Source organism: Molothrus ater, chromosome 14 (assembly GCF_012460135.2).
Source record: "Molothrus ater isolate BHLD 08-10-18 breed brown headed cowbird chromosome 14, BPBGC_Mater_1.1, whole genome shotgun sequence".
NCBI lineage: Eukaryota > Metazoa > Chordata > Aves > Passeriformes > Icteridae > Molothrus > Molothrus ater.
In genome coordinates this window covers 7,006,468-7,020,161 of record NC_050491.2, presented here as the reverse complement: position 1 = coordinate 7,020,161, position 13,694 = coordinate 7,006,468, and the positions used below count along the sequence as shown (strand labels likewise).

General features: G+C 38.7%; 1 protein-coding gene across 6 annotated transcripts in view; it reads right to left on the bottom strand.

Annotated features, from left to right (window-relative positions):
- Positions 1-13,694, bottom strand: part of AFF2 (ALF transcription elongation factor 2) — a 332,307-nt gene that overhangs the window by 19,260 nt on the left and 299,353 nt on the right. For all 6 annotated transcript variants that reach the window (XM_036401947.1, XM_036401952.1, XM_036401950.1 and 3 more), the window contains 6 exons: positions 11,973-12,207; positions 9,942-10,081; positions 9,332-9,395; positions 5,874-6,010; positions 2,635-2,706; positions 2,183-2,276 (listed from right to left, as the gene is read on the bottom strand). In XM_036401947.1, the coding sequence (XP_036257840.1) occupies positions 2,183-2,276; positions 2,635-2,706; positions 5,874-6,010; positions 9,332-9,395; positions 9,942-10,081; positions 11,973-12,207 (742 nt within the window). The remainder of the gene's footprint in view (positions 1-2,182; positions 2,277-2,634; positions 2,707-5,873; positions 6,011-9,331; positions 9,396-9,941; positions 10,082-11,972; positions 12,208-13,694) is intronic.

The window sequence follows — 13,694 nt, the reverse complement described above, 5'->3', positions numbered from 1 at the left end:
TTAATTTCTCCTGTCTGGGGGTTGCTCCCAACAGTACCTGGAGACAAATAATACCTCTGTCAAGATTAAGATTAGATCTCAATGGGAAGCAGTTATTTGATAATGAGAATATTTAGCAAAAATATTTCAGTGACTACTGACAACACATTTTAAAAAACATGAAAATCTTCCTCAAACTTTCAGAGGAAAAACATCACAGGATGTCACTTTTTGTAATCATAAAAGGTCTGATTTCAATTTTAAAAAATTATCACTTTAGTGGTGTTTTACTCCAAGTTGCCTCTAAATTTCAAAATTGCTTTCATGATTAAATGGCTATTTTCTGTTTTGAAATGTTAAAAGTATCATTTTGAAGCTTTTAATTGGAAATTAATCAGAACCAGTTCTGTCCACAAATGATTTCAATTTGGACAAAGTGGCATTTGTGAGGAAAAATATAAAGAACAGTTTAGCTGAAAAAATCCTCCCCAGCTCTGCTGTAAACAGTGGGCTGCTTTTCACAGTTAAAATTGTGTAAAAGTTTGAATAACAACTCTATTCAAACAGTTAATCTGTTTCATTTGTATTACAGATTCTTGCTAGTGAACACAGAGAAAATGGTGCAGCAATACAAAACTAACACATAGTTAATAGCTCCCATTCTTTTCTTTTCTCCTCCTGTGCCTCTATTACAGAAAGAACCTGAACATATAATCTGTATCCACTCAAACCCTGCTTCTAGCAAGTGAGTTACAGTGCCCATAGCACACACACTGTAACATTAACTGAAACACTTTGCTTCAACTGCATGCCTATGCCTGGCATTCCTGATTCCTCTATTTTATTGCATTTTTATTTTTTTCTCTTATTTTAATTTACATTGAAGGACATTTTCTTATGCTGGGAGTAGTAAATATGTTCTTTATCTTACCTACTTGCACAGCTAGAGAAAATAAAGCGGCTTTAAGGACAGAGAATCTCTCTTGCTCCCGCCTATTTTTTTTTTAAAGAAATCATTACTTTCTGCAGAAAAGGTTTATTTGTCTAATAATTCTTTTTTAAAGATACAATCTACATTCAACCTGGATAAAATCTGAAGTGGCTGGAATACATTTCATGAAAATGCTGAGGTTACAAATGTGTGTAGCTCAAATTTAATTTGTTGTGCAAATCCCTGACTGAAAACTCCATGAGCACAACACAGGCACTCCTAATGGTACAAGAGAGTCTCCATTTAAGCACAAGATTAGGACTAACATTACTGGAGCTGCACAGAGACACACACAGGGGACACATGGGTAGTCAGGACTGTGGCTGCTGCCATCTCAGAACTGGAGTTTTACAGCAGAAGGACCATTTTATCACCATTTACATGAAAACATGAAAACTGCAGTGTTAAAGGTTTTTATTGGTTTGCAGTACCAATATGTCAAAGCCTTGAACAAATTCAGAGGGGCTGGAAACACCAACAATAAAAGACTGATGGGCTGACAAGCCAGTATAATTACATAATTATAGAATAATATGTAGTAATAAAGTAAAAGAATTAATGTATGCTTCAAACAGCATTAACCAGTGAAATATAAATATCAAAACCTCACAGCTGAAGAAAGATTCTATTTCTCTCCTGATCTAGGAACAGTGAGGATTTGTCATTCTTACTGGGTAAACAGCATTTGACCAAGTAAAATGAAACATCCCCAAGTCATGACCATCAGATCTCCACTCAATTTAAGGTAAAGGCAAACCTTCGAGATGTAGATAAGGTAATTTGAAGTTCCACAGGAATAAAAGAATAAATCTCTGAAACTGCAATAATCTTCAGGAAATCTCACTGAATCTAAAATCTAAACTTAACTAACTACAGCCCAAATAATTGCTTTATTATGGTTCATTAGGGGTCAGTCCATAATCACTTGCACATTGAAACCTTGAAAAAATCAGAAACTTGCATAAACATTACATGGTGTGGAGAATAATGTTATTTTTGTAGAATTACTGAGTATGGTCCTTTGAATCAAGTGACTAATCAAAAAATCCCCCAAATCACTTCTGTCCCCATTCCCTGGCAGCCATCCTGCCTGCATTTCCCAGGGGAGAGGTTAAATGTGGGACTTTTAAGTCATGCAGTATACTTGTGAGAGCTCTCAGTGTTGGTATGAATTTCATTTCATATCAATAAATTAAACAGAATAAAGATTACCTTAAAATATTCCATCAGAGATCTGGAGTACTTCATAGCATGGTCCTTCTTTAGTTTAAACATTCTCAAGTAGAGAAGTGATAAGCATCGGTAGCTGTGGTAATTAGGAAAGGATTATGTTAATTCCATTGCTTAATGAAACCTATAAACTTAAAAAAAAAAAAAAAGCTGACCTATATTTTGCAGTCTCTGTTCTAAGGTTACATTTTGAAACATAAGCAAATGGAGAAAAAAAAAAAAGTGGTCAAAAGCATTAAAATCCCATCTTGATAAGAGTATAAATTAGAAGAATAAATGTTTAGTCAGCTGCTGAAGAAATCCATTAGTTATCCTTTAATAGTTTAATGGAAAACAAGAATAATGATCTTCTGTAAGCTGCTTAAGCAATTCAGTACTTTTAAAGTCCTCCTTAAGATTTTAGCTGCTTCTCTCATTGTCGCAAAGGGACTTACCATAAAACTGCTAATTTCTTGTCCCCTTCTGTAGCAGAAGAGCCTGTGAAATTCTTGAGTCTCATTGCATACCTTGTCAGAAAGGTGAGAGAGAAGAAACTGAGAGTTAAAATGTTTCCAAAAATAATCAGATATTCTTCTCCAACTGCAACAGTTATTGGTTGCAGTGCTCTATAATGAAGAGATCCATGTAAAACTCAACAGAAAGCATCACTTAAAATCTGGAGGCCTTAAGTAAATCACCAACCAATTTTTTGGGCCAACAAGGTGAACTATTCTTGGGCATATTAATGATATTATATCCAGCCAACTAGGCTGAGTGCTGCAAACATTTGGGATGAGTGTTGAACAGAAGCATAAGATCTTGGCCTATAGGTACTGAAGTATAAAGTAATATATAATGTTTTACATATAGTACTTTGGGCTTGAATAATATCTTCAAAATCGTTCTCATAAATATATTTTATATAGAAAATGGTTTTACATACAGGAAAGGTCACGTTCACAGATTTTTTCATTCTTGGGCTCATTAATTTATGAATCTTGTGTACTTGGTCGTCCCTCTCTATTTAATTGCTGCTGTCCAGCATTTGGATGATCAGGGATTGAGTATTCCTATTTTCCTCTGCCTTTTTTTTTCCTTTAACTGAGCACACTCCATTCTATGCATTAGTCTCTTGAAAATCAATTCATCGCATAAAATCATTGTTCTGAGCCCTAATGCAATTTCACAGGTACTTGTGTTGGAATAAGTAATAGGGTTCAGCCTTGCGTAAGAAAGTTTTAAGGTATCCAGGCAGTCCTGATGAGTTCCCATTTACAGGGAGGTAATGGTGTGCAGGCAGTGAGCTGCTCTCCCCTGCCTGGCCCCCAGCACCCTTCCCAGCCCCAGGCTGCAGCTGCACCACCCAGCTGGGAGCCTCCTCCACATCCTGTCCCACCTGCTCTTGGGTATTGGGGTTCTAGTCAGACTGGATCAATGTGATCAATCACAAAGATCTGTGTATCTTTGGGACTTCAGCACTACCACTAAATTAAAACACATTTGACAGTCAGATCTCTGATAGTCCCAATCTCTTTGATGCTCCACTTGCTTTCACAAATAGGTGCCTGATGCAGATAGTCAGGGCAGACACAGCTAAATGCAAAAGGGGAAAATTGTGCTTCTGATGAAGGGAGGAGTAAAAGTGAGGAAAATTTCCCTCTGTTTGTTATCTCACAGTAAAAACCTATGTTAATATTAGCAGCTACACTGAGAAGGGGTTGTGTGTACAGCCACATACTTTGTACGTACATCCAGCACCCGCTGTTGCCCACAAGAACTGTGTCTTTGTCCATGGAGCTTTACTGAGCCTGTACCAGCCTGCTGCTCACCTGGGCAATCCTTTTGTCCATGTCTGACCACTGACAGCAATTAAATGGACAAATCAGTCTCACTGGCTGCCACAAGATGCTGCATGCAACAGTCGGTGAATTAAACTCTACTTTTGGTGGTAGGTGGTGGAATTAATTTCACCTGACTTAAGCTATTTATATATTGGAGATCTAATATAACATATTCTCCAGGTTCTTCCACAGCCAAAAGCAGTTCAGGTGCTGCTTCCATGCCAAGGTCTACCTGTCCCCCAGCCTGCAGCAGGAGCAGCAAGGCAGCAGGGCTGTTGATGCTGAGGAGTGCCAGCCACCCCAGGATAAACTGTGCCCTCACCTGACTCCCTGCAGGTCCTGCCCTTTTGTGAGCCACTCCTGGAGCTGCCATTCCCTGATTTAAGTGGTTCACGTGTTGTGGGTAAACAAAGTTTTTGTTCTGTGCACTCTGAACAGACAAACTGCTGGACTGAGGAGCAGTGATTACAACTGGGCTGCATGGTTTTCTTAAAAAAACAAAAATAAATCCAGGCTCCTATGAAGAAAGACTCCCTTCTTTAAATAATATTTCTTTAAATAGAATTTATTCTGCCATGCAGCTGCAGCTGTGTAGTTCAGGACATGCTGTCAGACTGCAGGATGATTTGGGCACAGCAGAGCAGAGGCAGGTGGCTCCTTTTCTAAGTCCTCTGCTCTCCAGGGTTTAACATGGATCAAGTGTTGAGTGAACACAATTTTTTTCTTGAGTGATTGCTTTAGATTTTTTTCCTCCCTTTATGAAGTGTAGAATGTAAAAACCATGTTTTTAATTATTTAACAGGCATATTATTTACCTGAGAGTAAGAGCTTAAGATTTGATACATTTTATTATGCAAATACCTACTTATTCAAAATGTAAAACATGCATTATCTTGGCAGTCCCTAATAGCTAATCTGGCATGTTAAAAAAACCACCGTTGACATATTAGAAACCAAATATTTAGGGCTTGATTTGCCTCTTTTTCTTTCACTTCTGCAAACTGCCAGTAATTACACTGACATTAACAAGGATATTCCCAGCATACACTGGGGAAAGCAAAGGTGCATCACAGTGAAGAGGAAAAATCCTGTTGTTCTACTTACAGGTACATTTAATCCTGCTTGATTTCACTTTGATAATTTGCTCAAGTAAAGCAAACTTAGTTACTCAGGAGATTATTATTTCTATGGACTCAAGACTATGAAGCAGCTATAAGGAGCAGTAGCAGATTTTAGAACAATAATTCAGACATTTTATTAGTATGTAAAGACTCTCTTATCCATATTCTAGCCTATGAGTCTACAAAACTGTATTAAAATTAATTCAGCTGGTGCACATTCCTGTAACATTAAAAATATACTGTTTTCAAGACAATATATGCAGAAGCTTCCTCTCTGGCTCTGATCTTATATCCCAAGTTTCAGTTTTTGTCTTTTTTAACAGCCAAGTTATAAACCTCTAAAACCAGGGTTTGTAATAGAAATCCTGATAGACTCCCTTTAATGTTTTGAATTATAAAACTACACCTTTTAAAAGACAAGTGTCATTGCCAAACAGTGAAATTACTATACTTTACTTCCACCCACTACATTTCAATTTTAATTTTATGAATATTGCAAATTATAACACTCACATTATAACCTCTAAAGGGGATAATTTATAAAAGCAGTGTCCATCAATTATAAATTTTCCATGACATTAATAAAATGGCAAGAACTAATTATGATGACTTCTGAGATGAAGATGCCTTGGACAAATCATTAATACGTTGAAATGGTATTTTTTAAAACATAGCAGGTTCTAATTATGACTGAAATGAGATGATGAAAATGATCACAGAAAGGACATTAACCTGATGAGTTCCACAGTCTCTGAGTACATGGTGTATGGAGATTTAGCTTCTAATGGATCTCGCTCCATAGCGTTCCCGCACTCGATGAAGGAGAGGGCAGCATCAGCATAATTCACTGCCTTGCCGAACTTCTCCAGCTGAAATGGGAAGGACACTGTCAAGAAAATCCTTCAGCTTTGATTTCTAGGTGGGCAAATTATTCTACAAAGCAACACTAGCTTTAGAATGAAAGTAAAGTGACACCGGTAGTTAGGAATGAATTCATACAGTAATTAAGGCAGGATATATTTTTACCAAATCTTTTCAGGGAAGTATGTGGCTGAATGCTCCACAGAGGAAACTCAGTGTATGCCCACTGACATCAGGGATTTACACAGGCAAGAAAGGGCACTAAGCATGTTTGTGCACTTCTATACTGCTCCTTGACAGATGAACTAAGTTTGAGTGTCACTATGCAAGGGTTAAGTAACAACTCCATGCCACTTGGCTGATGTCATATTCTGCATTAACTGTTGATCAAAAAAAAAAAATCACATCACTTATATGATGAGTAAAAGAGCAGGGAAAAAAAAGGGAGACAATATAGCACTGCTTAATATTTCATTTTACTAGGATTTTATTGCAAAAGGTTTTAGCCCTCATAATGGTTGTGATTAAAGTGACTTAGACATACTGATTTCGTTTTTTATGTGTAATGAATATTATATATGACATTTTTATAGTACGCACTTTATAATAGTATTTAACATTTTCAGTTTTTGATAGCTGAATGTAAGAATTCTATTAATGTGGCATTTGATATAGGGGATCCAATATACTTTAAATAATTTAAAAATGTCTTTCTATGTCTCTATCAAAATATTTTTGATGCATCTGCATATGTTTCCATTCACAAAACAGAAGCCCATTCTAACAACACACAAAGCATAACATTTATTACTGGTCCAAGATAACAGTATACTTGTCTTTGTGGCTCCTGCTAAGCCATAACTAGTTCTCTCTGCCCACCTTTAATTTCAAGTACTGCTCTTGTGCATTGATTACGTACAGAGTTGTATAATTGATAGTTATTAACTGAATGAGCAGAAAAAGGGAAATGTTTCTGACTGCTCTCTCTCTATTCCAGTGGCTGCTTCTCAGCATATTCTTCAAATTCCTTTTCTCACTTTGGAAGAATTTCCATTTCTTTTGGAAGACAAAAAGTCTTCAAAAGATGACTTTTTTGTGGTATGGAAAAAAGAATCTGGCTGCAAGCAGATTTAGTAGAGACACAGAATTTGAGCCAGGAACGGGATCTGATTCTCTGAAGAAGGTGGAATTATTCCAGCTCGTCACATCTCAGACAGGCACACAGTGAGGTCTCCAAGATCTCTTCCATATGGTACAACCCACCCAAATTAGCTTATCCCTTCCTGCAGCCCCAGACAAGGAGAGGTTTCCATGGGGTCGCTCCCATAAGACATGAAACGTCCTGCCCTTCAGCAGAAATCTATTTTCTCTACAAGCTCAGGAACACTGCTGCCACAAATCTCATTAACATTTGCTGACACATTTTGAGGTCACATGCATTATCTTTCTAGCCACTGCAACACATCTTTCAATGCTGCCTGTGCTCTGTCATGTCAGCACCAAGTAACCAGCAGCAATTGTTTCCATAGGACAAGTAACACTTTGGGATTGCACACCAAATGTGTTACATGGAGATTATTTGTGTGCAGCTGCATTGGGTGGGAAAAAAAAAAAAAGACTTGAGATCTAAATAGCAGAAGGAAAAAGCAGATACTTTGTTCATGGATATTTAGGCCTGCCAACAAGTTGATCACAGTGGACGGCCTCACATTGGGGCACTCAGGGTGTCAGACTGTGTGTGGCAGCCAGGACCTGCCTGCAGGCAGCAGTGGGATGGGCTGTGCCTGCTCCTCTTAGTGCTGCTTGAGAAACACCCAGATCCTGCAGGCACAGGCACAGGTGAGAGCACAGAGAAGGGCAGCACCTTGTGAGTGTGTCTGGCTGCAGAGGGAGGTGAATTGATGGAGCATGTTGAGATCATCGGGGCTGAGCCTGTAAATATTTGCTAGCATGGAGCAGGTAGCCCTGTGCCAGCACCATGTGTGCTTTGTTTAAAGGTCACCCAGCTGTGGGAGGTGCTGTGAGCCTGCAGAGCCAGACTGTGGCTGGATGTGCCCTGCTGAGCTGGCTGGAAGCCATCAGGCCACCTCCTGCAAACAGGCATGCTGGGAGGGATGACTGTCACCTTGCTGACAGCCACAACAGGTGCCAAAACCCTGAACCCACCTCACACAGAACACACACTTGGAAACACTGTGCCCCAAGCCAAAAGGGAGCCTGGAGAGCTGAAGCAGACAGCTTGAAATGTCATTCCTCCTTCAGCTCACTGACAGCAGAGGGAGAGACTTTGTTTGGCTAGTTTGCTTTTAAAAAACATAGCATGTAATTGATTTGGGGATTTTTTAAAGCTTTTTTTTTTATTTCTAAGTGCAAAATCTCTAATGGGTAATGATAGACTATAGGTGTAAAACCCCCAGAAATTATAAGCTGAGAGGTGAATAATCACTCAGCTCTTTGAGGGGCAAAGTGGATAGCCACACTCCATTTTAGACATCTTAGTTAAATTAAGTAGAGGAGTCAAGTTCCACTAAGTCTTCATGAATGAGCCTCTGTTCTGCACCCTATATAGCATACAGGAGGAAAAGTCCCTTCCTACAAAGCAAATGTTTATTAAGGACACTTCAGAACTGGCAACAGCTCGTATAGAACAAACCATGATAGAAAACAATCTGTCAGATTATGTAGTTTTATCAAAATCCAAACACTTGGCAAAATTAGGCCCATCTTACTGGAATTTCCTCTGGGGTAAAGCAAGCAAAAAAGCTTTCCCAGCATTGAACTACCTCACTACCAGATTTTTTTTGGGAATAAGTGTGTTGAGACTTTCTTTATCAGGCTAAAACCATGCAATAAAAATGAATGTAGTACATAAAAATGAATTGTTTCAGATTTTAAACAATCAGATTGGAAATATCAAACAGTTTTACCACATGATAATGGGGTGTGAGGTGATTTGCCTGTCTTTCTGCTATGGAATATTTCATCACTTCTGTTTTAGGCTCAAAATGAATAGAAAAACAAATTTCAAGTACACATCAACTTTCATAAAACCATCTTACATACTTCATAAACAGCATGATTGTTGCTCCCCCTTGGAAGAAACAGCAGCTATTGTAAGTAGCTCTTTTTGGGAACAAATACTTAAAAGTTAGGAATGGCATTCAGGGTTTAACTTGTGCACAGTGTTTATGGAGCACAAACTGAAGCACAGTTTAGTCAGCAGCAGAGTTCCTCTTGGTTTGAGAGGTTTCAGATCTTGTGCAATAATGTTCATTTTTTAACACTGAGTTCCACAGTGGAAAGAGACAAAAAAACCTGTGATAACCTACCAGTGCATCTGCTTTATGCTTCAGCTTCTTAGCCTCTTGCATGTAATAATCTGCATTGTGCAGCCTAGAGAGACAAAATCAATTAATTCAAGTCTTTGCTTTCATACAGTTGGAAAAATGTTGTTTGAAAAAATTGCTGACTGCTTTAAAGAAGATTTTTGACATATATGCCCACTTATCTCTTTAAATCTTAACCTGATATCAATCTCAAGCTGCTGTATGCAGAGATATCATGGGTGACCAGAATGTAAAATAAGTAGCTGTAGAAACTGGTTGCCCAAAGGACCTATTAATGTGTGCTGAACAGAGGAAAAGGAAAAATATTTTAAACTAATTAAGTATAAGAAGTTTCCATTAGAGGAGCTAAAATAAAAAAATGAAGAAGAATTACGGTGAACCAACATTCATGATCTGAAAACATTTATCAACAGAATCTTCATTAATCAGTGACAACAGTTCATTTGCCAAGATTAAAACTGTGTGTGCCTTTGTGCAGCACTATCCACACAGGTGCCCAATGCCAGCACTGTAATCAAAGATATTCTCTTTCACTGGGACCTCTGCTTGCACAAAAATCCCAATCACAGAGCACAAAGTCAATAAAACTTACACATCATCAAATGTTATTTTGGGTCTTCTGGGCTCAGAATTCCCATTGGAAAGCGTTGGCATTGCAGACCAGATGTCTGGTTCTAGATGGCTGGTGTCAAGAAGAGTGTTGGCTGTGGGTGTACTGTGAGATTCTTCCTCCTAGGAAACACAGCACTGTTATTCATAGTTGAAACAAACACCTTCCAACAATGTAAGTGCTCACATCCACCCTCCCTGCCAAAAACCCTTCCCAACAAACCAAAGGCTAAGGCACCAAGCAGCCCACATAGCTTCATGTCACCTCACCAAACCACCCTTCCCCTTTTGGTACCATGAGCCTAAGAGATCAATTAGGGAGTACAACTCCACTTCTGGGCTCTCACCTGAACTCAGTAATTTACACTTGGAGGTGTAAGGTTTAGGTGGGTACCATGGTGTTACTGACTAGAGACACCGGTTAAAGCAAGGCTGGGGAGATCTAATGGGCCAGGCTAGATCTAAACTCAACTTCTTCAAGGTGTATCACACTAATGGAACCCTTTTTTCTATATTACTAGGAGCTAACTGTTAATGTGGCTGAAGAGTCTGCTTGGATTTCAGCAGGGAACAATTTCCTCTCTTGCTACAGAAGGAAGAATGGAAAGCAGAAGTCAGTTGTGACTTTGCAATGATTAAAACCAGAGGCATAACAGAAGATTTTAAATCAGGCAATTGCAACTTGCAAGCTTGGTCCCCAACCAGATAAACTAAATTACAGATGAACCAATGAACTAGGGAAAGAAGTCTAACATATTTTAGGGGAAAAATATTTCTTGCATCAAGATAATAGATTAACAAAGGATAAATCTGACTAGAGATGCCGGGATGAGATGAAGAGGCCCTGCTGTTTACACAGCACTGTTTATTTGCTGACATATGCAGTTCATTTTGGCACTGATTTCAGTTGAAGGCGTGTGTATTACTGGCGCAGCTTGAAGTGACACAATGATATCAGAAAGCAACAGGGATGAATGAATAAGGTGAAGTGATTTGTCACCTACAATTCAATGCAACTTGTGAGTTTTACTATTACAGTGCAGGGTAACAACCTCTCTCAAAGTGGTGAACTGTGAAAAATGGGGCTATGCATGGCCTTTTCTGTGGCAGAATTTTCTTCTTGTTTTTTAATTTTGACAGTGATACTAAGATACAGTTTGATAATATAAAGAAAGGATGGGTTTGAAACTCTAGAGGAAGGACTATTTTCTAAAAGGGGCCAAAACCCTGGAATTTCTCTGTTTAACATAAAAAGAGGATGACAAACCAATGTGAAATTTTATGTTGTTTTAGTGAATTTGATATGCAGGTTTGGCTCTTTTTCATGTATTTTCAGAAAAAAACCTACCTGAATCTGGTGAAAAGCAAGCAATAAAGAACCGTCTCTGTGAGAACTACTGATGGAGAGATGGCCCTAAGAGTGTGATATTCTTCTGGGGGGAAAAAACCCCAATTTATAAATTGTCTGAAAGGTTACAAATCATTAATGAAGACTGAGCATAAATAAACCTTACTGTTGTGAGCCTGAAAACTTGAGAGAGGTTATTAACATGCTGAGTGTACTATGGACAGGATTTTTTTGTTATATTGTTATTGTCTGTTCAGTTTAGGCCATAATATTCAGTATGACTACAGTGCTTAATTCTGGCTGAGAATTTGGGGCAGTAATTCAGGTGATATTCTGGAAGTTTTATTTTCAAAATGTGAGTGCTGCAGCTACAGAGTTAAGGGACTAATTTCAGCTAGCTGATGGCTGCAAAGGCTCTTCCCTGAGGCTCAGGGTCCAGGTGCTTCAGGGAATGATAGACAACACCAAGCAGATGCCTAATGCTGACCTAAAAATGGAGCTTGAAAGAGCTGTTTATGCCTGGCTCTGCACAGATCTACTCCCCCTGAGTGGGGCTACATAAGCATTTAGAAATACATACTGTGTGGGAAAAAAATCCAATAGAATAAATCTGAACTGATTCCATTTCATCTTGTGCACCGCCACCAATGGAGGCTGGTTACTTACACAGATTCCTTTGGGGTTAGAAGAAGATTTATTTTCATTCTTTCTGTGTTTAGAAGCAGAGGAGGAAGAGCTGCTGGTCTGTGAGGCGTTAGTGACAGTGGGCTCCTGGCTGAAGGAGCTGTTGTCACTGCTGTGCCGCCGGTGCACAGGGTCGTCCAAGAGCGGGGACAAGGGAGGAGGGAACAGCTTCTCTTCTCTTTTCTTTGTCACCTTCTTCACCGAGCTACTGCTGCTCCTGGGACACACAGAAAAACCAGTTGCACTTCAAGAATACTGGTTAATTCTCCACAGCACAATGCTGCACTTTTCATTTACAGAGAAGCCAGCTCTGCCCTCCAGTCTGTCCTGCAGTCCTGTGCCCTCCGTGGCGAGGCACAAGGGGACAGCAGTGAAAACAGAAGAGCTGCTTCTGCCTTTTCAATGACTGCAGAAACCTTCTGCTTTGGAGGACAACTTGCAGTGCATTAGTACAAATTGCACCCAATTTAAATGCTAATTTGAGTCAGTCTTCATTTGAGAGGTCATAGAGGTTCTGACTCAGCAAAGTGCTGGAAAGTTTTATGCACAGGGTTAGTTCCTTTGACATCAAGTATGACTATTTATGTGTTTAACATTAAGCATCTTTTTAAGAGGTGGATTAGGGCTCACAAAAGCAACCTTTGCAAAAAACCCCAAACAGCACATGGCAGCATATGAACCAAAAATAGAATTCATAACAACTACAAAATGATAACCATAACAATAACAAGATAATAATTATTTAACCTTTAGAATAAAGCCAACATTCAACACTATATTAAAATGATACATTGTAGCTGGCAAAGCCCTTGAGCAAATATTGGTTGATGAATTGAACGTGATTCAGAAAATGAATGTGGTTTTGACATGAAAGCTCAAGTAACATGATAATCTATTGTCTGTTTTATGTACAGAGACTGTTAGCTGGCTAGCAATGGCAGCTGTGATGCACAGTAAAACCAGAAAAATAAAAACCAACCTGGTAGACCTTTCTCCACTCAAATTCATCAAAAAAGAAAAAACCAAACCCAAGACTTCACTGACTGCTTATCACATTAATCTACTCATAGATTTTTATTTTAGGCATTGTCCCGGCTCAGTCAATGAAGATAACCTGAATTTTAATCTTTTGTTAGACATCTACTATTGCACTACATGATCATTTACTTTTCATGATTATTGACTAAAATTTCAATAACAAATTAAGTCAACAAGAATTTATGTTTTGTTCCCACTTTCAGTCAGTGTCAGGAATTATTGATCTCCTTTGCCTCAAAGTAACCAGGGAAAGAGGAGAAGGCGACCCAGGTTTCCTTACTTCTCATTTAGGAGCTCTCTCTCATTTCAGTCTGGCCTCTTCTGCAGTTTCACTGACAGTATCAATATCTACACCTCAGTCACTGCCCTACTTGGGACCTTAGGTAATACAGAAATATTTTAGCCTTATCTGTGAAACCACAGAGTGAAATCAAACAAACTTGTGTTTTATAGCTCCTCTACCCAAAACTACTTTAATTCAATTGAAGCAGAGTTAAAATATCTTATTTGAAACCCTCTGATATTAAAGATCTTCAGACTGAAGAAATAAAACAAGCTCAAATTCATATTGTCTTATGGATGGATGCTGTCCTTCTTGGAAAACACATGGGTCTGAAGAAGATCAAAGGCAAACAACCATGTTGGGCTAGACCAGCAGTTCTTGGA